This window comes from Pleurodeles waltl, chromosome 9 (assembly GCF_031143425.1).
Source record: "Pleurodeles waltl isolate 20211129_DDA chromosome 9, aPleWal1.hap1.20221129, whole genome shotgun sequence".
Taxonomy (NCBI): Eukaryota; Metazoa; Chordata; class Amphibia; order Caudata; family Salamandridae; genus Pleurodeles; species Pleurodeles waltl.
Window position 1 is genome coordinate 938,382,559 of NC_090448.1, and position 26,814 is coordinate 938,409,372.

The 26,814-nt window shown below is 42.5% G+C and overlaps 1 protein-coding gene across 12 annotated transcripts in view; it reads left to right on the top strand.

Annotated features, from left to right (window-relative positions):
• Positions 1-26,814, top strand: part of EML1 (EMAP like 1) — a 752,203-nt gene that overhangs the window by 496,153 nt on the left and 229,236 nt on the right. For 7 of the 12 annotated variants that reach the window (XM_069208309.1, XM_069208311.1, XM_069208303.1 and 4 more), the window contains 2 exons: positions 3,589-3,639; positions 14,571-14,705. In XM_069208309.1, coding sequence (XP_069064410.1) covers positions 3,589-3,639; positions 14,571-14,705 — 186 coding nt within the window. Of the gene's footprint in view, positions 1-3,588; positions 3,640-14,570; positions 14,706-26,814 lie in introns of those variants that run through there. The other 5 variants (XM_069208305.1, XM_069208306.1, XM_069208310.1 and 2 more) reach the window with 2 other exon arrangements.

Sequence of the window (26,814 nt, forward strand, 5' to 3'; positions counted from 1 at the left end):
CAACGGTACTAACATGCACATTCACGCAATTAGTACCTTAAATGGTCAAATTTGAGTTTACTCCCACAGTATAGCAAACTTGATATTCGAAAAACTCAGATTACTGCCTCATAGATTGCTTTTAACGATGTATTTACACAGGAAAATAACCGTCCTAGTAAACAGAGGGTGCCTCTGCAATGTGATTTACCTTATTGCACACATTTAACCCCTTGAATTCTGGTTTGGTCACTTACCTTTTGTTAAAGAATTCACATAATAAAATGCCAAAGCATATACCACACACGCAGATGTGACATTTGTAGCTTGTGATTGCCATAGTTTATTTAGAAGTTTGTTTGTAACAGTTAAATTAAGTCTCCACATTCTAATTGCAATCATGGTCCGCCGTTGGGTCTACTCTGCAGGAGTAGTTTCAAAGTGTCTGAGTTTAACCACTGTGTATTTTTTAACAAGCAGTCTGTTCAAGAAAGCTTAACGTTGTAATTACAATCAGGGCCGATGTTACCCATGGCTTGCTGGCAGTAGCTTTAACAATCTCTGTCAATAGCCAGAATGTGTGCTTTATGAATTTAAAGTCTGTGTTATCTGAAGCCTTGTATTTATAGTTTTATCTTCTTTTTCATTGCAGCAAACAGCATAGCCCAGTTTTTTTTTTTTTTTTTTTTAAGTATTGCTTTCATGTTAACTAATTCCACCAAAATGAATACCCAGTGTTAAAATTGTTAAAGGACACTTGTGTGTTATGTTCAAACCACTCAGTCTGATGGCTTATGATGTCACCAGAGCCCCTCGATTACAATGTAGGATCATATTATAGAGTTACCTACTATATGTCTTCTGTACAAATAATTTGTAAATACCACCAGAAACCTGAAATGGACAATATTAAATGTTACAGGCAATGCTTTTTACATTACATGGTTAATTTGCTACAGTTAGCATGAACAAGATGTTTTTATACAGGAAAATGTTTATTGAAAGCAGTTGGTGAAATACAGCGCTGTTTTGGTTATTTGTAGACGGAAGAGAAATATATTTTACTAAATGGGTAAGAAATGTGGGGATTTCGAAAAAAAGCGTTGTAAAAAACACATTCTCTTTAGAACAGATTTCTCAAACTGATGCTTGTAAGATATAGCTGACAATTAGCCCTCAATGCAATTATAAAACCCAGGTTTTGATTAGCAGCCATTAAGAGTTGCTGCTTGAACCAAGGATACTGGTAAATGTTAGCAGAAGTTGCTGCCAGTGAGGTACAACTAATAACAGGCCCCTTTCATGAAGAATATGCTGAATAAACAAAAGATCATGGTAACGCTTAGCAGAATGGTATAGGGCTTTCATTGTTTAAATAAACTGTCTTGAACGGCAAACCAATAAGCTAGTGGCAAAATAATGTGACTAGGCACCCTTACTGGATAAAATCTGTATTTCACAGAAATTAAATAATTTCCCAAAAAATATAGAAAATATTTCATGGGTATGGCAAGGGAAAGAATCACTAGAATCCGTATCCAGTTTGCCTCTGCATTATTTTCCCTCCTCTCCATTGCGTACACAAACATGGCCATCGTAGGTCATTTGAGACATAAGACGCAGCCTACAATTGGACACGAAGAGGGAATCCAGGGTGAGGCAGTGAAAAAGTAGCAGATTGCTGTAGAAGTAAATGTTGGTGGGGCAGAGCACACTGGGTGAGATTTTGTTATGACTGAACTTGTAATACAGAGGAACTGAACATTCTATGAGAGCAATAAATCAGTTGCATAAAAAGCACTGTGTTCCTCCAAAGGCATCTTGTTGCTTCGGGAGATGGGCCATTAGGTAAAGACTGACAAGCCCTTCACCTGGTCATCAGCAGATAATGTGCATTTACAGGGCTTTACAGAATGTTCCATGATGAATGGTCTCTTGAAGCACGCGAGGCAACCTGTTCCGGAGCCACAGGTGATAACAAAGTCGTGCTGCCTAATCATGCTCTATTAATCCAAGGAACCACTAACAAAGGAGGGAGCCATAATGAAGGGGGCCTGATGAAATGTGTAAATTAAATATAGAAAAATACATTTGTGACTCTGTGTAATAAGGGTGAACAGGATCATTATGCACTGGTGTCTCCCAAAAGCCAGTGTTGAAATCTTTGTGTTCTTGCACATGGGATGGGGATCGTCTCAGCCTGTATTCCCCTGGTCCCTCCCCACATTGCTGAAGTCTGCTTCATGTTGAGGAACAGTGCTTTAGGCATTTCATGGCCTGGCTCCTCTGCAGTGAAATCATCTTCTGTTAACTCTGCATCAGCTCTCTAACCATCTTGCTTTTAGGAAGGTTCCAAAACCCATCATTCCTGTTGAACCCTGATGTGTTTTCCTTTGATGTGCTTTCTCTTGTTTGTTTCCATAGTTCCCAGCACCATGAACTCAATTGGTGACCATGCACTTTAAATATTTGCTTCATTTCATATCAATGAGGCAATATGAAATAAGCCCCTTTTCTTGCATTATCGACTACACATCAGCACATTTGCGTTATTATGAGCAGCTCTTCTTTCGGAAAATACTTACAGCATCGGTTGTGATAATCCGTTGCAAAGAGTCAGTTGTAAGTTAAACAGCCGCCTTTATGTAGTGTTGTCCCTTTATTTCACCAGAATACTGCATACAGCCTACATCCTCCACGCAGTGCTCTATCTCCCTCTCTCGCGCTTTCTACACACTTCAGCATCCCTTTCTTGGGTGAGAATGTCTGTGAAGGCATGCTTACAATCTTGCACCTCTGGAAGTCACATTGTCAACTAGCATGGACGACCGAGATGCTTCACAGGGTTTTCTGTGGTCACAGATAAGTGGAGTGCAACAAAACACTTTCAGTGACCACAACCTTCAAATACCTTTTTTTTTTGCCTGCCTGGCTCATTGGGCTGCCTTTGTCGCTCCATTTCCCAAGCAGAGTGACAGAGTAATCCAGCCAGCATGCTGGATACGGTAGAAGAGACTGTAAAAGTAACTGCCAATAAGGTCAAATTAATTTCTTTTTACTTTTACAATTGTGCACTGGGATCTTCTATATTATCAGTATTACTCTAAAGCAGTGGTTCCCAATCTGTGGTCCGGGGACCCCTGGGGGTCTGCGAAGCCTCCTCAGGGGGTCCGTGACTGCTTAGAAAATTTAATAACATTAACAGATTAGGTCCCAAGCTTTCAGTAATGGCACAGTGGGGGGTCCCTGGATTCCAATAATGATTCGGTGGGGGTCCCTGGGTTCTAGTAATGATAAAGTGGGGGTCCACAGAGGTCAAAAGGTTGGGAACCACTGCTCTAAAGGAAAGCAAGTGGAAGCTGTGATAAGGTAAGACATTATCATGGCAACATATGTTCACATATTTTTAGTCTGTAACTAGGACATGATGAAGCTTAATCTGTGATATGTTTTTTAATATTTCATATCTCTTTTATATACTTTTTATATCAATCCCTCTTGTATCATAACCGTGAACTGTATCTACACTTGTCTGTTATTTTCTCTCTATAATGAACATATCTGCTCTTCTTTCTGTTCTTCTCGTTTGTTCTTTATTTGTGGATGTAGCAAGTCTGAGAGCCTCCTCAGTGCATGCAAACTAAATAAGGCGAACCCCAGGTGAGGGCGTATTAGATTTGTTTTCCCATGTAAATGCAATGTGATGTAGAGGTCGTTTTCTTTGTTGACGTATACGTGGGCCAAACGTTAAAATATAGATGACATTTTCTGCTATCCATCAAAAAAGATTGTGAAACACAAATGTCTGCTTTCCATCAATTCTTGTTGCCGTTTTTATTTTCATAAACTTCAATATTGCCGCCTCCTATGTTTTTTGGTAAAGTGCGACCCACAAACGTACAGAGGTCGCAGGTGGGTTTCCCAGAGTTTGCATCTTTTCATAAATTGTACGTTTGTCAGAAATGACCCTTGTGTTTGGTACTTTGATGATTGTTTTATGTTAATAGAACGAGATTTTGAAAAATGACAAAATAATCCACAAAAGCTGTATTTAAACAAGTGGCATTTTGTTGCAAAACTTAAAATGGAAACCTTTTGCTCATTCCTATGTTAAGTTTTGCAGTTTCAACCCACACTGTTTTGTTGTATCCAACTGAAATATCTGTTGCATCTTCTTCCAAACTGTCTCTTCTATCACAGCTGAACCTGCAGACTATTGGTGAGCAGCAGACCAAGAGCTTATACCCAAAACGTTTGTCATTTCTTTACATACACTATCACATGATACTGGATATCACTCCAAACACTTTGCTCATAAAAATTATAATGTACTTGTACATTCAAGGGACTGAAAGGTGACAAACATAGCACTATAAAATCCTCTACAAATAAATAAATACAAATAACACTTAAAGTATTGAAACATAGTTATATTGTAAATTATTAAAGTGATACACATTATGTTGTACTCGTGATATTGAAGGTAGCACATGGGTACAATCTTTCACCCAGGTTTAGCCCAGAAAATTAACAATTGAGGGATAGAATGATGGACTCATTCCCTGAATTGATCCCCTCTGCAGATGCAGTGGTGGAGACTGGAGATCAGTGCCGGCTTTAGGGCGGTGCAAGCGGAGCGGCCGCACTGGGTGCTGACCTGGATGGGGAGGGGGGGAGCTGACCTCAGGGGGGTGCTGTGTTTAGCAAACATTTTACGAAATTAGCGATTTAAAAGTACCTGCTAAAAAGACTTTTGGACCGGGCGCCACCAGCGCTAAAACTGGCCCTGGTGGAGAGTTGGGTGTATTCTTCATTCAGTAGCAGAGTAGGAAGGCTTAAAGTTGTGTGAGGATGTATTGATAAATAAAAACAATATTAAAACACTTAGAATACACTTAATCTGCCAGACCCCTGGAAGGAGCAATGAGACTACACGTTTTGCATTCAGCACTAGCCTCTCAGTGGAATCTAAACTTAGTAATGGCAACATTAGTGTAAATACCTTTTGGACCTAAGCATACAATACATTTTAAGTTCCTTATTCTCTAAAGAGCCTTTCTAATTCCTGTCATTTCCTTGAGGAGAGTGTGTGAATTGCAAGCACTATTGCTAGGCAGGAATGTATGTGTGTGTATAGATATACAAAGCTAAGGTGGTTATGACAAGGCATCCAAAGTTTATTCCTAAAGTGGTGCCTCACTTTCACGTTAAACAATCTATTCAACTTCCCACGTTTTGCCAAACACCTAAAAAAAAAAAAAAAAAAGATAAAAGGGAACTGAATTCCCTAGATGTTAGAAGAGCAATATATTGTTTGGAAAGCACAGTGAGTAATCAAAAAGCAAATCATTTCTTCTGTAGGGGAACCAGAGCCCTACAGATAGGTCTCTTTAATCCCTTTGCATACAGTGTTTTGGGGTCTGTAAGCTGCACTCACTAGTGTTGCCTACTGGCCTACCCCTCTAAATTGAATCCAGTGACCTGGGGCAAAGGGGCCCACAACACATTATTATTATGTAAATGTTTGCAAATATCTGTTTTGGGTTTACATTCATGTCCATGTGAGCATGGGAGTTCACAAATGCCCCATCACCTGCCATTAATTACCCTTGCATGAACATGGGCATTAGGTTTCATACAAAACAATCGCTTGCTGGATGACATCTGATGTGCACAGAGAAACAACAATGACAGTCTAACTGCCACATCTTCTCCTGGAGCATGCCCCTCACACTTTAGGTATCACTTGTATGAAAGCAACAAGTGCAAGATGAATTGTACAAACAATACAAATGTCTTACACACTGGCAAACAACACTAATCAACTGCAACCTTAACAGAAAAGGGAGAAACGTTACCTTTTTTTTCTAGCTTATGTCTCGTTAAAAAACAGGTCTGGGTTTTACATGGTTATCAACACATATCTTCACAAAACATTATTGTACCGATATTGAGACACAAAAAGAGGCAGTACTAGGTCAGACAATATTGAAACATTCATTTAGTAATACTCTTCCAACAAAAGCTCTTCCGCAATACTCCCACAAAATATGTGCACAGCATGTGAATCTAGGATGATTCAGGGTGCCAAAGATATCATAATTTGGAAGCTTGAGACTCTCTTAGATTTACATGTGATCCTACCACCACCTTCTTTAGGCATTCTGGGCTTACTGTTGAGGTCTAAGTGAGTCATATGGCTCCACTCTGGCTGATGCCCACAGTAAAAAAAGACCTGTTATATTTACAAGCAACTCTGGACCCAACCACTAAATGGCAGAATAACGCACAGTATGTGCACATAGAGGAGTCTCAGCTGCAGAACCATTACTACAGGCAAGAAACTGGTTTTGTATTTCACCTCAATCATCTCCACTCTCTCAAAGAATTATCTAACAGTGTATCCTTTTAAAAACCTATTCAATGTTAAACCCATGGTCCCTAAAGTGTTAAGAATTCACTCCACATTCATCTGCAAAATTTGGCAAAGCCAACATACAGGGTTATGTATTCATATCACCACCAATTCCAGCTAATTCACTACATTTATCTACAAGGCTACTTACTGCATGATCTGTAACCCTCCATCCAGTTTAGGAAATAGGTTGAAACCATAGGTCTGCTACATTATCTAGGTCTACTCTTAATTATAAAAATTTGTCTTTCATTTGTTTGTTCCCCATTAAGAATCACTCATGAAAAATAAGCCCCATTGATCATAACAACACTCTACTTTATCTGCTTTTCAGGAAAGTGGAAACGACTTGGACATAACAAACATGTCAATCTATTTTGGTGCTAAAAATCCACAGCCAGACATATAAGCCCACACTAATTCAATATCAAGCTTTATTTCGGCAAAAATACCATAAAAGCACATCATATACAAAAATCTTAAGTTTGGGGAAAAAACAGTTTAAGAAGAAGAGACAATAATAAGATCCTCAAAGTAATAAAAAGGCGCCTCGTCCAAATTCTTCCTATACAACATACACAAGATCTGAAATATAAGTTAAAAGTTTAAATATGTCCAAAACAAAATAATTAGATTTAAGAACTTGTGCCAAATACAAACTATTGCAACGAGAGCCTTAACATCTGTATTCTATCTCACTTTCAAAATTCAATGTACAATAAAACATTGGGTCCTTTTCGCAAAGAATGAAGTTCTCAACATTATCATCTTACTTCAAATCACAAAGTATAGTAATAAATTTAAAACGAGAATCCTCAAAATCTAATATCTGGTGGCATACATTCTTCCACTCTGTGATAATTTAAAACTTATTAAAATATATGTATATGTATACACATGTGGGGAGCATTAAATGTATTCCACCAAAGACCGTGTTCCTCGAAATAACAGAATCCTCCAGGAACGTCTTGATAGTTTTTCAGTAAGTTTCTTTATTGTAAGAAAGGACCCACGACAGGAACAACAACCTCCCAGGACGAGAGGCTTCGGACAACTGCCAGAAGCGGGAAGCTCTTGAACTTAGAATGCAGCCGACACCATCACGGCTCGAGATAACAAATTCAAATAAAAACAACATGTACATATAACAATGCAAAGAACAAACGTATCATGTAATAACAGTATATTACATCATGTTAATCAAAAACACAATTCTAGACTTTTAATAAAGGTTGTACATCAGTGCTTAGGGAATTGGCTCTAATATGCCAGATTGCGTCTAAGAACTTTGCCACCGCACATACCACGGTCCTTTGCGGGCTTGTTCTGCAAATCCTGAGGGCGAGTGGCGAACCTTAATGCCCAGGGATTTGCAGAGCCAAGCCCTCTGCTTCTTATAAGCAGGACAATGGAATAAGGCGTGGCAAATATTTTCTTTGGTCTTAAGTCCCATTGGGCAAGAGTCTGTTTGGCTTTTGTTTTGCTTCCATTGGAAGTAAGATCACCTAGCGGTAAGGATCCAATTCTAAATCTAGCATAAAGTGCATGTGCTAATGGTTGTAAAATCATGTCCAAATAATGCTCGAATTCATAATGACACTTAACTAATAAAAAGCTGTCTGTCATGCTACCAGACGGAGCTGATGCTAACTCAGCTACTTGCAAACTCGTCCAGTATGCATCCTTCAAAATCTGTATAGCATTTTTTGGAAGGTGTAAGGGGTCTAGCCAATGCGAGCCCAACCCAAGTTTTAAAAAAGTGTTTTTTTTGTTTACATAACTACACCATGCAATTTTTTCAACTTGTGGGGCGCCTAGCAGAACTCTTTGCCATGTCCCTTATGGATCTAAAATATCTATAGACCAAATCCTAATCCAATACTGTAATGGCCTCATGGCAGCTATATCTGCAATAGAATGCAAATTCAGATCTATTCGAATAGGCAACGTAGGGGAGATTGAGGGTGTTTTTAACAAGGCCTTTAGGAACAAATTCTCCACTCTTTCTAAATCGTGCAATTTGCCATGGCCCCATAGCGCTGCACCATACAGAACTCCCCCTGTGGCTTGACTTTTCTATATTTCCATCACTGGTGTGATGGAAAAGCTGGGGTATCTGCCAGCAAATCTCAGAATAACCCCTGCCTTTTGTTTCAAGGACATAGTACACCTTAACAATTGGGCTGACCATTTATGGGAATTTTCTAGTCTGACTCCCAGATAGTCAAAGTCTGAGACTCTTTCGCGAGCTTTTAAAAACAATGTTTGAACCATTCATAATGGATTACGTGCCTCCAAGGATATTGAACCTTTTACCAACTTGGGGCTAGATAACATTAACTCAGTAGCGTCCCAGCACCCTGTCTTCTCTGTATAGCGCTTGGCAGAGATAATATCTGCATATATGATAGAACCACATTGTCGAATGTGTCTTATCAAGTGGGTGACTTTATTCTTTAGCGACAGGCTATCTTCTCGTGTATTTGGAGGTAATAAAGGAACTTTACACATATAAATTGGATAACCGCTATTGTAATTGTTAACAGTAGACTGCCCATTAGTGGAGTTCCATGACCTTCCTACGTGAGGGCGAGACAGCAGCGAAGGGCTGCTATAACTGCTAACCCTGGGGCCGTTATTGGAACTGCCCAAGGTTGCTGCCATCCTATCGGCTGACCTAATAGGGTCCTTGCTCGGTACGTTCATCTGCTCTACAGAAGTAGGCAGGGTGTGTTTCGAACCTTCTCTTTGGGTGCTCTCCTTATCCCTTTTATTGCAATTGGTCGAAGTAGATTGAATTACCTGCATCATCATTTGTTTTAGCTCCTTCACCTCTTCTTTTAGACCAATAATGAGATTGACCACTTCCTCCAGGGAGTGCACGCCAGTAGGCAGGTGCCTAGCTGTTTCCAAATTTAAATCAGGATTACTTATTCCTGGAGAGTGGTCAAGATCCCCCAACAGCGAAAAGTGATTGTGTAAGGAATTTATTGCACTATTACACTACTTATTTGAGCACATGTAACTGATTTTTGTAGGGGGCTAGTTCTCAGAGCCTCTACGTTAGGTTCGTCAAGTTGACCTGGCATTGACAGAACTGTTGGGGCGTCTCTGTTGCAGGCTGTCTCTCCCTTTTTGGATAATCTGGGCTTAAAAAAAAAGACACACTTTTCAGCCTCATAGTGTCCCACCTCTCTTTCCCCTTCAGCATAGACTCTACTTCTTCAACCAAGGTATCAATTTCGTTGGTGACACAGTTGGAAGATCTGTAAGAAGTTTTATGCGATTTGGGGATTTTGGATAAAGTAGCATCCACCACAGGACCCCCTTGTGCTTTGCGCGTCTCCATCCTCTAGCCTGTATTGGGAGTAGTAACAACTTTATCAGAGAAGTAGTAGTCAAGATAACCGAAGTACAATCCCCACCTTAAATCCAAGAGGGCTGACCCAGCCCGGCCTCTGTCTGTCTCTGACGGGCACGGACGGTCCCGCCCTTGGCCCGAGCACGCCCTGAGCTGTGGGATACCCAAGGCGCTTTTAAGCGCTCGTCATGGCTGATGCTGCTGCTTCCTGATGCCACTCCCTGACCTGAGGGCTTCTGGGACAGCGAGTCCCCGGTGCAAAGCGCGTACCACACTGCAGGAAACACAAGGCACTTTTAATTGCTCGTCGTGGCTGCTGGTGCTGCTTCCTGGTGCTGCCCCCTGACCTGAGGGCTTCTGGGACAGCGAATCCCAGGTGCAAAGCACGTCCCCACACTAATTCAAAATGCTCTCCCTCTGCAGTGGCCCACAGAGCAAACATTTGCATATACAGTTATAAAAAGAAGCAACAGTGATTGATTATGTTCAGGCGTTGTTGCCTGTCCATGAATTTTCAGGGATGATACCAAGCAAAATCGAAAAATAGATTTCTGGTGTCAGAGTACTGATTCTATGTTGGAAAATTGGCCTCTGAAGTTTCTTTGTAGCTGGGGACGAGCAGTCAACTCTCAGATCAAAGGAGGTGGAGAGGCAGTTTGAGTCGAATTACAATATAACCAAGTTATCACATTGCAAAAAACATCTGAATCATTGTATACTGGCATACAAGGTTGATTAGGGTGTGTGTAGCCATACCAAAATGGGCAGCACTTAAGATCCACCTATTTGAAGCTCCAGATCAGGGTCCAAGACGGTCTCTCTATTGCCAGTGTTCTTCCTCGAGCTGGAGTGGAGTGTCCTGCATTTAGCAGTTTTCAAGCAGTTCACTTCCAACCTGTTTCAGTGCATCACTCCAGTTCAGAAATCTAACCAACTGGAGTAGGGCAGAGTTTTAATCTGCAGAGCGGGTTCTATAAAGGGGACCCCTTGACTTTCCTTCAGAATGCACTTGGGTGGTCTGTGCTTCATAGCCCTTGCTTTTTAAAACCTCCAAGTACTAGCTCTGTCAGGAAACCGTGTGTAGTCCCCTTACGCAGATTCTGAGACAAAGGAAGCCGAGAAGAGGTGGCTGTAGGCTGTAGTTTTGTCTGTGGACTTCAAACTTCTTCCACCTAGCAATCAATGTTTTATACCAAAAGATGCCCCTGAGCATCTAAGGGTAGCTATAATGGCAGGTGCTCAGGGGCATTTGCAAACACTCATGCTCACACAAACATTGCAAAACCAAAACTCGTTTGTGAACATTCATGTAATTATAAATGTGTTGTGGGCCCCTTTGCCCCAGGCTAATGGGCTCAATTTTGAGGGTTAGGCCAGTAGCAAACACCAATGAGTGCTGCCTGTGTACCCCAAAACATTATAAATGCACTCACCAGTAAAGACCTTTGCAAAGGAACTGAGGGGAGCTACCCACTAGGGAGTTAGGAGTGTGCATACCAACAAAGGGTTTGCACAGTCTCACAGAACACAAATGGTGCCTTGAGGAGCATCAAACATAGTTTATGGTGTTTCTTAGGATCAGAAGCCAAACACATGTTGCCAAAAAACAAAACAATGCAGGGGATGCATAAATGGTGGGGATGCAATAGCTGCACAGATAGTCTTCTATCCCTGCACTAATTGTTACATGAAATCTCACCTAATGTAGTCTAACTGAACACTAAGGAGCACCGAGAAACAGTGCAGTGAATGTGGGTTTTGAATGAACCAAAATTTAACTCTTTAGCATTAACTTTTTACGTAAAATAAATACTTTTTAATAAGCTTGTCATGTATTTTTCATTGCACCTTTCTTTATTGTAAAATCTTCAGTTCTGCTTGATTTATCTGGAGCCAAGTGTGGCGCTAATTCTGCTAGGAGCACCAACACCAAGCCCATAGCAGCCAAATGGCATGCCAGATCCCAGTTTGTAGCCAGTCTTGATGTTTTTTCAACCTGCAGACATTCGTATGACATGACATTTGTGCATTTGGCTGCTCTGGGAAAAGTGAACCTAGCGCTCTTCTGATGGCCACAACCTATTGTCTCAAAGCCCAGGTGGGTTAAGAGTCATCCATGACTAGGCAGCACTGGTGGCCTGGTTTAGGTCAGGAAAACACTGCTATTTATAAACTTAAAAATGTTTTGTCCATCAGCAGAAATGTATATATCTGTTTTTCTTGCAGCAAAACTCTTCAACATATAATTACACAATAACCGCTTGCAGCTGATATGAAATGTTGCAAGTTCTTCCGTTATCACATGGCTTGTAGCATCAATTCAGACAGTTCTGTCATTTTAGCAAACTGTGTGTTGCACTCATTCTAGGTTTAACTTTTTACATGTGATCATTTCAGAATGGATAGTGGTGGAGTTTAAAAAGGCAGAACTGGTGAAGGTGTTGTATGTGACATGGGGCACTTGTCACCTAGGAAACTGCTAATCATTTCTACTGAGCCATGGATCCTATGTGAAAGAATCTCCAATGGTTTGTAAAGAAATATGTTCTCCCTTGCCAGAGCTGCCATGCGACTTCATGTCTTCACAACCAGCCCAGGATTTCTGGCTTACTGTGCTTTGTATACTGGGGTTTATTTGGCAAGCTTAGTAAAACTAAAGTTACTGAATGCAATATACTCGTGAATAACAAGCCGGGGCTTACTCATGGTCTTTCATGTGACACAAAATTTGGCTGAAATGTGTTTTGGGCATCTGGTAATTTAGAGCAACCTGGACCAAACCTCCATGTTGTATCTACACCACTTATCACCAGATTCCAGTTCTTTGATAATACTAAGTGTAGGCACTTGATTTTTAGTTTTATTTATATTGTGCCCTGGCTTTTGCATATTAAAAGGAAATCAAATATTTAGGGTCTCATTACGAGGCTGGCGCTCACAAAACCGGCAGCCTTGCAGTGGTGTTTGGATCACTGTGGCGGTCCGACTGCGACATTATGAGTTTGGCAAGCGGACGCGCCAGCAGACCACCGTCTCTGTCAGGTTCCAGGATCCTGATGGGGTGACGGTTGTCCTGGTTCTAATCAGCCAGGGCAGCGCTTAACTCGGGTGGTTTCCCCACCATGAAAAGGTTGGCGTAGAACAAGAGCTGGGGGCCACAGGTAGGCCCAAGCTCTACCCATGGCATGGGCACTGCAGGGGCCCCCTGCCCAGCACCATCGGAATGGGCAATGCGCATTCTGAGGGTGCTGGTCGGTGCCCTCTGTGCTACGAGGTAGCACTCCGCTCCCTTGAAGGAGCCTGTGCTATCTCGTAGCTCTGTTCCCGCCTGTCAGACCAGTGGGAACACTCTACTTCAAGGTTTCTGATGGTCAGCCAAGTCAGGCTGGTGGAAACCTTGTAATATGGTGGTGGTGTCCTCCCTGCCTGTTTGGCAGTCCCGCCCTGGTACCGCCCAACTCGTAATGAGACCCTTAATCCCAAATGTAATTGAATGTCTGTACCTTGACTGAACGTGGAAAAGCAGATGGGGAAATGATGCTTGGAGATGAGAAACCAGCAAGAATGAAAACAACAAAACAAGGGAAAACTAAGATGTAAACATTGATCAACCTCTGAGTTTGGTGCCAATAAACATCTGTCATTTAAGTACCAAGATACCCTTCAGGGTAAACAAATAGTATACAAAGGCATGCTACGTTGTATTACCAATAAAAACATTTTTTTCTGATCTTGTGCACACAGGGTAGCCTGGCATATTATGCCCTTAATAGCCACACAGATTACTGCAAAGGAGGCTTCATGCGCTAGTCCATGCCCAGTGAAGGGTCCTCCCTCAGAGACATTTAAGAGTTAGCAGCTGAATCAGATGGAAAGTGACATACAATTGGATTGTAGTTTTTGCTCAGTTGGGCCCTCCTTCAGATAAGGCTTGGTATTTCTAGATGCTGTAAGTTTCTGTGTAATTGTTCTCTGGCTCCGCTGTCCAATATTTGTATGCCGGGAGTGTTGTAAGTAGTTCAGATCACGTTCTCTTCTTTCAGATTCTTTCCTACTTCCCCCTCCTCATTGAGAGGAGGCCACTGTCTAATGAATCCTCTTTCTTTCTTTGCTTTTAGGTGTATGAGTTTCTTAAAGAAAATTACTATTACTTTGGAGATATAGGCATACTGGTTGGATAACAGAAAGAATGACAGATGTGACTTTTCCCTTACACCTTCAGAATTTTAGAATCCTTTCCCGATGCCTTGCTTTTAATGCCCCCACTTCTTACAGGACCTCAACTTGTGTAGCATGATTTCAAGTTGGCGTCCCTGCACAGACAGGTGTTGAATGTGTTCTTATTTCCTTCTTGCTTTGATCTCTATTTTAGGTAGCAAGTTAAGTCTCGCTTGCAAACACCATCTTCTTTGTAGTGGTCAGAGAGTTATCACTTTGGGACCATCTTCTGAAGCTTTGAACCCTGGCCAATCTTTTGGAAAATCATCATTCTGCTTCTCTCCTTGGCTCTAATATTGTCTGTCATTTGCTTAGTCCAGTTGCAGGCAGTCACATTCAAAAGTATTTGTGAACCATGTGAAATGTTCATGAAATGGCAGATGTAAAAATCTACATTTAAAATTATATTATATCCAGACGCGTCTGTGGTACAATCAAGAATGGTCTTCCATCCATAGTGGTTCAATTTGGCTGCAGGAAACAGATATTTATCCTTTTTCATAAACCCCACTATTCCATGATTGATGTGCAGTAGGAACATTCAATATTTATTTAGCATTTAGAAATAACTAATACTTACTTTTTTTCTCCACAAAGCACTGTCAAAAGAACCAGCTCTACAGAGCTTGTATCAGCAGGTGGCCGAAGAGAGAGCTTTGGAGACGGCAAAAGCAATCGTAATCGAACTGGATCCACAAGCAGTTCCTCAAGTAGTAAAAAGAATAGCGAAAGGTATGAAAAACAAAACAGGTTTGTGTAATGAAATGCATGCCTGTAGACCTCCTATGCCCTCATTGCGTATGGCCTGTTAGGGGGTCTAGTAATTCTGGCAACTGAAGATACCAGATCTGGCCCAAATGGTGTTTCCAAGGGTCAGACGAACTGGGCAATTGTAAATTAAGAAATGAGGGTCAGTTTAGGAACGGGGAACTGGAATTGGTTAGGCCCAAAAGAGATCACGGGCAGCTCGTAATGAGGGCTTGAAGGCTGATTTTTCATAATTGTAAATTTAATATGTTTTTTAAACATTATTATAGAAATAAAAACATTAATATATTAACATACATAGTTAATTTTAAATATAAATACTTCATGAAAAGAAGAGGAAAAAAGAGCAATAAGAAAATTAAATAACACCAAGTGAAGTGGGAGGACACTTCCAAAAGTGCATGTGAAGCCAGCAAAGTTCTAAATAACATACATGAAGAATTTTAAAAATATGAAACCTTTTGAAAAACCTTCTTCAAGATAAAGGCTGCAGTGTTTTGAGATTTAGGATCATGCCATTGTCATTTTATGCAGGGTCTAAAATGCCTTCTCTGTTCTGTTGAGTTCCCTATTTACTTTCTCCCACTTACTATTTTCTTTGGAAGGCAACAATGCATTCTCTGGGTACACAGAAGTATTCTTTCACCGTAGTCTTTTCTCTCTGTATCTGTCAGATTCTTTTACTAACCTATACCTTGATATTCCAACCGTTGGCCTGATTTCCAATATCCTGTTCCTGTTGTTCCTTAATTTCTTATCCCATTCCTTTGTTCGTATATTCAGATGAATTCTCCCACCCCAGTCTTCTCTCTCTGTATATGTCAGATTCTTTTACTAACCTGTCCCTTGATTTTCTAACCATTGACCTCATTTTCAAAATCCTGTTCCTGTTGTTTCTTAATTTCTTATCCTGTTCCTATGTTCGTATATGCAGATTAATTCTCCCACCCCAGTCTTCTATCTCTGTAACTATCAGATTCTTTAACTACCTACTTTCAATGAAACTCATCAAGAGCTACCAATATTATTAGTGTTGTAATAGTGACTACATCAGACAAAGATTACATTAGTTGCCACCGCATCCAAGATGACTACCAGCTATCTCAAGGCATGGTTACCAGCAGTAATGTAAAAAAAAGTCTTTGTCAATATGGAATGCCTCTACATGGGTGGTACATAACAGCCATAACTGCAATGCCTCAGGCACCAAAGTAATACCATTTGTACATAGTATCTCCAATGCCACATGGTTTAGCACTCAAATATCAGCTTTAAATATATTTTGGAAATGTAGCCATTTTTCTCCAGAAATCAACGGAGTTCTGAAAATATCCACCTTTTCTTCTTGAATATACCCTTTTCTATTTTGGTATACATGTATTAATTCAATCAAGCAAACGTATCTAATTTAGTAGGCTGGACTGCATGCAGGAAAGCTACTGACGGGTAGCTGGAGAGCTACGAGTAGCTTGGAGAAGCCTGTTCTAAACTGAGCATGTTGGCAGAGTATGGCATGCACATCTAGGGACAGGCAACGTCATGCATTTACTCTTGAGAGGGTCAAGTGCCAAGACGAAGGCCACACACACATCAAATATTAGTACTTATGTAGCAACTGTCTTAGTTGGGTGCTCAGCCCTATTTGTTGAATTTCTAAGCAATTAGGTAATTAGTGACTAGTTAATTCAGACTGCTTGAACAAGTTTTGGATATGTGCCATCTCTGAAGCACTGGTTACAAGATTAAGGAGAGGCCAATATTTCCAATTTGGAACTGGATGGGCAAAAGAAAACACAGCAATTGTATGCATCAATATATGATATTAATGGGCTAGACTCACAAAATCATTTGTAAGAGTTAACTTCCACCTACGCATGCTTGTGGCTCAAACTGCGAGTACAACTTGACTTTTGTATTTCTCAAACTGTAAATATGTCCATGTGAATGGATATGCTTCTGTGTATATTCAATCAAATGTTGTAGCATTTAACTCATTGTGGATACCATGAAAAGTTTGTGAACACCCAGACAGGCATCCCTGAATTGGCACATTTCAAACCTCGGGGACCACACACCCTGAGTCCCGGCTGTAGTTTTCAAAAAAGGGGATGGGGCATGCAGCCCCCGTCCCTAGGAGAATTTTGGCACTGGGAACCCCATCCCCTGGGGCCTGGCTGTAGACATAAACTGGGAGAGGGGCACGCAGCCCCCTCTGGACTGGTTTTGGCCCCGGGACCCCACCATCTGGGCCTTAGCCATAGGTAAGAAGGTATACTGGGAGAAACACAGCCCCCCTCCCCGAGCCAATTTGGCCCCGGGAACCCCTTCAGCCGGGGCCCAGCTGCACTTTAAAAATGGGGGGCTCTGGGGCCCCCTCCTGGAGCCATTATTGGCTCCGGGGATCCCATCTATCGGGGATGGCTCCTGCTATGTCCTAAGATGCCCACCCCAGGACATTTCAGTTTCCCTGTCTGCACTGGTGCGGACAGAGAAACCTGTATGTGCTCTTGCTTGGTGGGTGCAATTTCAAAGCTCCCACCAAGCGAGAGCAAAAACGAAGTCCACTCCCAGCTGGGAGGAGCTTTGGAAATGCTCCCACCATGTGGGAGAGGACTTCAGATCTGTTTTCCTGCCCGCAATGATGAGGGCAGGGAAACAGATCTGAATATTGCTCCTGCCCGCAAGGAACAGCACTTGAAGCAGCTCACTGTAGGCAGGAGCAATGCCAGCTCCCGCTGGATGAGGGGAACAGGCTGAGGCCACGAGCCTTGGGGCTCCCTCAACAAGGATATAGTGGGTGCCTTGGGTGGGCACCCAACCTTTTTGGCCAGGCCCTATGGGATTGAGTTTCATTGGCTGAAATTGGCCCAGGCAGGGGGGCAGGGTGGACCACATACCCCTTTAGTAACTGGCCAGGCTACGGTGGATGGAGTCCCCTGGCCCCAAATTAGCCTGGGAGGAGGGCTGCGTGCCTCCCCTCCTACATTTTAATAAGGCGTACCCGTCCTCAGAGGCAGAAACTGCCTAAGGAGCGGGGACACCTGCCTCAATCCCCACAAAATGTGATGGACCCTGGGGGATGCGGTATCCGGGGCCAAAAGCAGCTCAGGGAAGACGTCCAGAGTTTGGCTGCCTTTGGGGGGGTTGGCCACAGGGTCTGGTGGCCAGGCCATATAGCCAAAGGTCTGCATGCTGTGGAGTTGGGTCATGTGGGGCGTTGACCGCAGGGCCTGGCCACAGGCCAGGTCCTGTGGCCCATCCCCTGCCCCGCACGGCCAGAGGCTGTGCACAGCGATGTTGTATTACCATATGCTCATTAAATGCTACTGTACGTTATGAAAAACACAAAAAAATCAGTGAAAAAAACAAAAGTTAAAGGGACGTTATAGTTAGGAAATATAATTTAGAAAAACCTTCAAAAGTCACTAAAAACCAAAGGTTACAGGAACGTTCTAGTTAGGTTCAGATTTTACACATACAAAACCATACAAATTCAGCTGTTCTAGTTAGTTACCTCAAGTAACTTGAGTATCTATAACTCGTGCCATAAACTTGCGCCCTCACCATGCACTGCTAATTACCCCACACATTACGTCAGTTATGACATCTTCTATGAGATCATTGATGATATCTGCAACATTTGCAATAAAAGTATTGATGAGAAAACTGTGCATGGTGGTGGTGCAAGTTATAGTTACCTTAAGGTACGAGTTATAGTTTCTTGAGATAAGTTTAACTATAACTGCTGAATTTCTGTGGTTTTTGTGTGTAAAATTTGAACCTAACTGTAACATTCCTGTAACCAACCTTTGGTTATTTCAGTGAAAAACACACACACACACATATATATATATATATATATATATATATATATATATATATATATATATATATAAATATACAGGCATCGCTGCTCCTTAACACACAAGTTACAGTGAAGCCTTCACCGCTCCATTGCACCAAACGGTGTCCCCGCTTGGAGAAGATCCGTACATCACATAAAGTACTTTACTTAGATGTCTGTATGATGTCATCTGCCTAGACGAGGAGTGCCTAGAGGTTACACTGTTTAGGTGGGCACTACACAAGAAAGGGTATTCATTAAATAATCAACTAAGCTGATTACTAGACATGGCATTTGCACTGGCCAAATGTTTATTGCCAGTTACGTGGAAGGCAAATAACAGGGCCACGTATGGTAAATGGAAAAGGGATGTCAAATTATAGGCTAGAGCAGGGAAAGAGGATTTGAGACATGAAGAGGCATGCGGGTTGAGTAAACACCCTTTGTTAGATTTGTGGTGCAAAGTGATACAGAGCTTTGCGGAATATATATTTACCGCAACACCCACGCTCTTCATTAGATGTTGTGCACAAGACAACTTGATACACTTCTCATTAATATATCCTTAGTGTATGTCATACATCGTGCCTCATACTGCAGGGGCAGACTTCAATCATTGTGGGCTTGTATTAACCTCACAACAGCTTACTGCGTAGTCATGAGGTTTCTTGAAACAATATATGAATGGGTTGCTTAAGTTTTTTATATTTTATAATGTTAATTTGCAAAAAGATGAACCTCATCCCTCCAGAAATGTACGTACGAAAATATGTAACTGAATTACGGCCTGTAATTACAGTTAGTGTATGATGTCAATTAAAAACAATGAAAAATATTTTTTTAAATAATAAACAAATCTTTTGCTCCAGACAGAGCCAAAACTACTACATTGTATAAAAACTGAGACATTTTATTAACTGTAATAATTGGCATATTTGGCATCTCCTTTAAAATAAACAAGCAGGGCGTATAGGTGTTTGCCATTTTTACTTTTTCATGTCCCACCTAAAAACAGCGTTTAGCTGCATGTTGTAGAAAGGCATAGGGACAATACCAAAACTTACAGTTGGCCTTGGGTCAGTTCTTTGGCTTGCTTCTTATTCAGTGGCTATGCTTTCTTTTCTTGTGTTTCTCCCTCCACTGGAGCATAACACATTTACCATCCTCTTGATTGAATAACTTGTATCCTTACACTGCTTAGATTCGGGGAACTACTTTTTTTCTTTTTCGCCAAGCACTCCTTGGGAGTGCATAATTATTCTTGCTCTTTCCCTTGTGTGCATCTCTGTTCAAACACCTGCCCCCAATCTCTGTGTGCTGCTCATACTGATACCATTTGTTCGCTGCTTTCCCTACCACTCCTGGCTTTTTAAATGTTATTCCCCTCCCAAAACTCCCTACCCAAGCCCCCAGTTGTGTGTTCTTTTATGTTAACTCTTATTTTTTGGAGGAATCGGCAGCTGCAATTGGTTACCTGATCCATAGTTTCTCTTGACTATGCTTTAATACATTTGTTAATTTTAACACCAAGGGGGTCATTACAACTTTACCGCCCGCCAAGCTGTAACCGCCGTGCGGCCGCCATTGCGGCCGCACTCCCGCGGTGCCCATTTGGACATCCCTGCTGGGCCGGCGGGCGGAAACCAAGTTTCTGCCCGCCGGCCCAGCGGGGATGTGGGCCGAAACATGGGAGCCGGCTCCAAATGGAGCCGGCGGTGTTGCGGCCGTGCGACGGGTGCAGTTGCACCCGTCGCGCTTTTTACTGTCTGCATAGCAGACAGTGAAAAGCTGCATGGGGCCCTGTCAGGGGGCCCCTGCACTGCCCATGCCAGTGGCATGTGCTATTCAGGGGCCCCCAGGGGCCCCACGACTGCCCGTACCGCCAGCCTTTTCCTGGCGGTTCAGACCGCCAGAAAAAGGCTGGCGGTCGGGGACTCGTAATACCCTGGGCAGCGCTGCACTGGCGGGTTACAACCGCTGGAGCCATTGTGGCGGAAAAAGCGACTGCGGTCGTAATATGCCAGGAAGCACCGCCAGCCTGTTGGCGGTGCTTCCGTCGAAACAGCCCTGGCGGTCTTGGACTGCCAGGGTTGTAATGAGGGCCCTAGACTGGTATCAACCATCTTTGAATAGTAAGTTAAAATTTAAAAAAAAGAAAAAAATGGCTGTTGTCTCATGACACACAAGTGTGCATATATGGTGGTGCATGCACGCATATACATCATCACTCTGTAGCATCTGTATTTTGTTGCTTTGTGCAATGCTATTCTGAATCAGCAAGCCATCTATCTTTTTTTCTTTCCGATAATGTAAATTAGTGTTGGCAAATTGAACTTGCAAAAACCAAAGGCCAGGCAATACTATTAAGGTGAGCCATACTGGCTCCACCTGTGCTTGTACAAATGTAATTCAAAGTGATGTCTGTACCCTCAAGACATTACATTCGGTTTTAAACAAGCATTGACAAAGCCAATAGGTCTCATATATGGGAGAGCCTTTGGTTTTGCCAGTGTCTTTTAGCCATGTTGTACAGCAGCGTGGCTGTGCGGCATGGCTAAAAGTAAAGTTAGAAAAAGAGTGCTATGATGCCGCCAGCACTGGGGTGAGAGGGAAAGAAGCAACACAGAGAAGGGTGGGGATGGGAGGGGAAGAAATAATATGGATAAAGAGTGGATGTGGGAGTGGAAGTAGGCAATAGTACCTTAACCAGGAGTTGGTCCATGCTCCACACAAAAGAGGCGGCAGTGAAGTCGGCACGCACTGGCCAGTTAGGAGGCAGCAAAGACAATTAAGCCAACAAATAGTAAGCAGTGGGCAGGCTCCATACCTCGTATTATGAACAATAAACCTTGTTGTGACAGTGCATGCGCTGTCAGCAGTCTAAACCTAAAATGTGTTCTGATTACAATAGAGTCCTCGTCATCCTTTTTAGGCAGAACAGAATTTCAACTGCTTCAATATAGTTTATATATCATATATCAATGCATGCCTTCGTTTGTGTCTGACCGCTCATGATAACCCAACATATATCACACACAAGCATAAGACAATGTCATGCCATTAAAGCATACAGGAAAATTAATTAATTAATGTGACAAACAAATGTAATAGATTCTTATACATACATCATGAAGATGTTTTCTCCAGTGCTTAAATTGTAACAGAATAAGTGCGGGGCCCAAAATGTTGTTAAGTCTGCCACCAGCACTATCAAAGGTTGGGATGCTGAATACCAAGTTTGCACAATCGTGATTCCAAATCGTGCCTCTTAAATTCACCACCCTACACTTTTTGCCTATTTACCACACTCTTGCAGACTCTCCTTGCTTCCTCATTTTATCACAGTTTTTTCATCTTTCTCTTCCTCCTTTTGTGTTTTTTCTCTGTAACTCCGGATAAACGTTTGTTAAAAAAAAAAAAAAAAAAAAAAACTAAGTGCCGGTGGGCCCCTCCTGCCCCCATTGGCATACATGAAGCACTGGTGTTCCCTAGATAAATGTGTTGCTTTCTTAGGATGTCATTTTCATTTACTGTCGGCACTGACATATCATCATTTGTATAGTCTCTAGCTACCTTTGGTCTCCCTAAGCAATTACATTTGTTTTAAATCAGAAAAGACACATGGGCACCATGTAAAAGTAGTCTGCAATTTATGGGAAAGAAATTTGGTTTCAGTTCGAACAGATGGGTCGATTTATTTAGATGCACAGGACATCCCTGTAGTGACCAATATTTGAGCACAAAGGCATTTATATTTGAACAGTGTGAAAGGGCGATTGCAGCAGGGTGAGTAATGTACACTGGGTTCCCGACAGCAGAGCTCACTAAGTTTAGCACGGAAGAAATCTAAATAAATGTATTCTGATACAACTGGAAACTTACCTCACCATCCGAGCACCAGCAATAGACAGCACTGCCCCTCTGTGTTCTATCCAGTACATATTCCCATAAAACCTTTAGAACACACAAACGAGCCCCAACAGCGATTGTTTTTAGTCCCGTTAGATAACCTCGGCATATATCTGCACCGCAGTTTTATTCAAGCAGCTGAAGGTGTTGGGCTCAGAAGATGCAAAATCAGAAACTCAATTCTTCAATCATCTGCCTATTCAAAGTAAATATGAAGCCACTCTGACCCTTGGGATCTCCTATGACACAATGCCATATTTATACAAATGGCTCACAGAGTTGCAGAAACGTTTAGAATTTTAGCATGTCTGGGTGGAAGTTAACCACATTTCTGCTTTTGGACAGGTCACGTTAAATGATAGATGCAGGCCAACCCCATCAGTGTGGCTACGCTTGTATTTACCTGTAAATACAACTGTTGTTATATTGTTCAGAAACACTTTCCTATGGCGAACTTGGAACACTTTTCGAAAGGTCAGAATACCACATAGACTGATAGATTTTAATGGACATTGCTAAGTGGGAGCACATCAAACCACTGTTAAGGAAAAGGACCTGGTCCCTAGCGTGAGTATTCTCCTCATTTAGAATGTGAATTCTAACCTTTTAAGTCCCCAGACAAGTAATTTTAGGTTTTTAATTCTACTCTAGTCTGCTGCTGACCGTGTGGGTAGACGCTTTTATTTTGGTCGGTACCATTTGCACCGTCTTCGGGTCCCATTAATACCCAATGTCAAGTGCAGGAGATCATTTCCCTGTAATGTGTGTTTTAGGGTTGTGCTGTGTCTCAATTTTGTTTTCTGAGATTTAGGTATTTCTCACAAAAACTATAAAAAGTGTGCAAAGGTTGCAAAGGTGCACTGGAGTTGGAGTTTAAAATGCTAGTGTATAAGCTGACCAAGTTGTGTTATTGCATACAAAATGCTTTCCACTTAGTGGTGTGACACAATTTCACATTGCTCACGAGAAAAAAAGCTAAACTTGGTATGCACTCACATTAGTGGCACAAGTGAGAGAAATCTGTACAAGTGCGTAGGTGTTGTGAAAGCCGCAGACCCTGCAGTCGAAGGGTTGGGCAATATTCACGAATTCTGTGAGACTAGTCTCACGTAATAAAAACTTCGAACACCCCTGCTCTGTATAAGTGAATCTGTAAAACTCACTACTATCTGTCGGACCTTATGTGCAGAGACATCGTAAGGATTTTGGGGGCCCCAGGCCAAATGCATTTTTGGGACGCCTGTTTGGAACAGCTTTGAATTAATGATCCAGTTTTAACTCTTTCATGCCCCCTTTGGCCAGGTCATTGACAGTGCACAGGCACTCTGGTCCATATTGTAAATGTGTTCTAATATTCAGGGATAGCGACCTGTGCTTTCAATATTATAACTCCGCAGCAGCTTACTAATAATACTGCAAAGAATCTTAGTAGCACCTTCTCATTTCCCATATGTGAGCTCTTGTTTTGATCTAAAATGATTTTATGGATGTTGCTTGAAACATAAACTCATTTCTCTGCAAACGTTGTAATAGACTCTCACACATCACCCACATTAAAAATAAATTAAAGGAAAACTATATTTAAAACAATCAGTTTAAGAATTATTCTGGGTAATTACACAAAGACTCTCTAGGTTAAGGGCTGGGACCCTGTGCTAGAGCCTACTTTGCCAATGCCTTAAAACCTCTCTGTTTATGTAATCGGCTGAAAATGATTTAAGAATTACCCCCAGAAGAGGGCCTTTGTTCCGCCCAATTGTTAATTACCTTGAGTAAAAGATTTACTTGGGCAGAAATTGTGTGTTGTCCCCAAAAAGAGTGTTTGTTGTATTCTGATTGGCTCCCCTCACCTTAGAGGGCTACCATGTCAAACATAATGGCCCAGCAACGTGGGTGAGCAAGCCCTTGATAAGGATTTGTAAGGGTAAGCTGGAATGATGTGATTTCAATTGCTGCCCGAAGGTGACCACTTGTCCACTCCTTAAACTAAACGTCCATAAATTCAGAGCAGTGTCCCTGACTGATGTTTTATGATGAGGTTTGTCCATAATTTCACTGCTTTCTGATCACATGACCGCAGTGTCCCTGTGTGATTGCAGGGCGAGTGGCGTGCCTGTGTGACCTCCTCCTGCTCTTCAGTGGGTCCATCAGCCCCGCGGTGCATGGATTCCATTAAGTCCATTGCGAGAGGTGTACATGTAAGAGTGAGAGGTATGATTGTACGCGTTCAAGGTGGGAATTGTGCTGGTGCGAGTGCAGAGAAAGGGGGTGCCTTTGTGGGTGCAGGGAAGGGGTGTGCAAGTAAGAGCTTGATGCCTCTGTAAGTGCACAGTGAGCAGTGTGTGTGTGTGTACAGGATGTCTGGTATGCCAGTGTTAGTGCAAGGAATGAGGTGTGCTTGTGTGCTGTGTGAGGTGCAGGGGGAGAGGCGTGTCTGGATAGGTGTAGGGTGGGAGTTGTGCGTGTGTGAATGAGCATTGTGCATTTATGTGTGCTGGGTGGGTGTACCTCTGAATGTGGGTTGACTGTGTGAGTGCAGACTGAGAGGGTTTGCTTGTGTGAGTACAATGTGAGCGGTGTGAATTCTAGGGTCAGAGGTGTGCTTTTGTGAGTGAAGGGTAAGCATAATACCTGGGTGAGTCCAGAATGAGTGGTGCCCCAATGGAGAAGTGCACAGCAAGTATGCATTCCTCTGCATAGTTGGACCCATTAGTTATGTCCTCCATGCTGAACCCAAGCATTTCCCATCCTGGTACCAATAGCCTGCCTTTGGTTCTCCTCTCCGGAAGAGGCAAGGGAAGCTGTGGGCTTCCTGTGCACCACAGCACACTCCAGTAACCTCACAATCAAGGACTTGACCCAGCAGCCGTTCTCAGGCACTGTACTGCCCCCACACCATAGCCTCAGCACTGTTCTCTGGGGCTCGTGAGCGTCGAGCTTGAAAATGCAGCTCTTTGCTGTCCACCTGATACCACCACTGCTTTTCGGTGGTTTCATCAGGCATGCGGGGAGTGGATTGTTTCAAGTCCATTGTGAGAGGTCTGACTATATGGGCCCAGTGTGCTTGTGCCAGGCTTCGTCTGTGAGAGGGATGCCTGTATGAGTGCAGGTTGAAATGAGTGCCCATGTGCATTCCGGGTGAAGTCCGTGCCAGTGTGACTGCAAGTTGAGCGGTGTGCCTGTGTGAATACAAGGCGAGTTGTGTGCTAGGACCTTAATGCGTAGCACATGCACTTCCCTCTGCCCTGCTCGAGCCCTTCGTCACGCGGTCTGTGCTGCCACCAAACCTGTTCTGTCCTGGTGCTGTCGGCCCACCTCAGGCAGTGCAATGTCCGAAGTGGGGGGGATCTGAAGGGCACGACGGGCCCATACATTTGTTAATTTTAGCAAAACCGTTCCCTTCATTTTTGTGAAAAGACAACTGTCCCAGGCGGTTAATTCCAACAGTTGAAATGCTTCAGCTGAAGTGTAAAGCAGGGAATCCCCTGTGCTGTGAAATTGAGCTAGGGGCAGACAAACCTTCTTGCCACGGTGCCTGCTGCATGAAAGAAACGTAAATGCGCACAACTGTGTAAACTGCAGATGTAATAGGGGGCATGGAAGCATGTGTTGGCTGAGCTACCAGCTTAGCTGTGAAGTGTGTGCTTTTGCAAGACGCTAATAGGAAATTTGCTTCCTGATGACACACATTTATTCTTTTTCAGAGGCATTGTAATGGAGCTGCCTGTTAAGCTGTTAAGTGTATTACTTTAAAAGACTGTTATAGAAAAAATTGTGCTGCTTACACTCTGAGTATTACTAAAATGTATATTTTGGAAGCACTTTTCTATCGTAAGCATTTTTTGCGCATTTAGTAGCAGTCTAACTTATACTATTTGTAATGCAAGTTTAAAATAATGACTTACATGTTCACAGTGCTTTCTGTCACAGACTGGGGACCTCGTAGCACTAAACATACACAAGTCACTGCAACAACCAGGATTCAATTCTGTGGCTCTCTGTTACAGCACATTAACTAATAGACGTTTTATAATGTACAGTAGTGCATTCAGGGCCGGCTTTAAGGCGGTGCGGCCGCACTGGGTGAGGACCTGGATTGGGAGGGGCGCTATGTTTAGCAATGACTTTCGAAACTTGAGATTTAAAAGCACCTGCTGAAAAGTTCCTTGTGCATCCAACCTTCAAGAAACAATTCAAATGTCAAGGTACCTCTTATAATTACCGTTCCTGCTAGGGAGAGAGTCGGGATTTTTGTCTATCGGTAGCTTTGACTCGCCATAAAGTAGCAGAGAGGGTTAATATGCCTGCTGCAAAGAACAG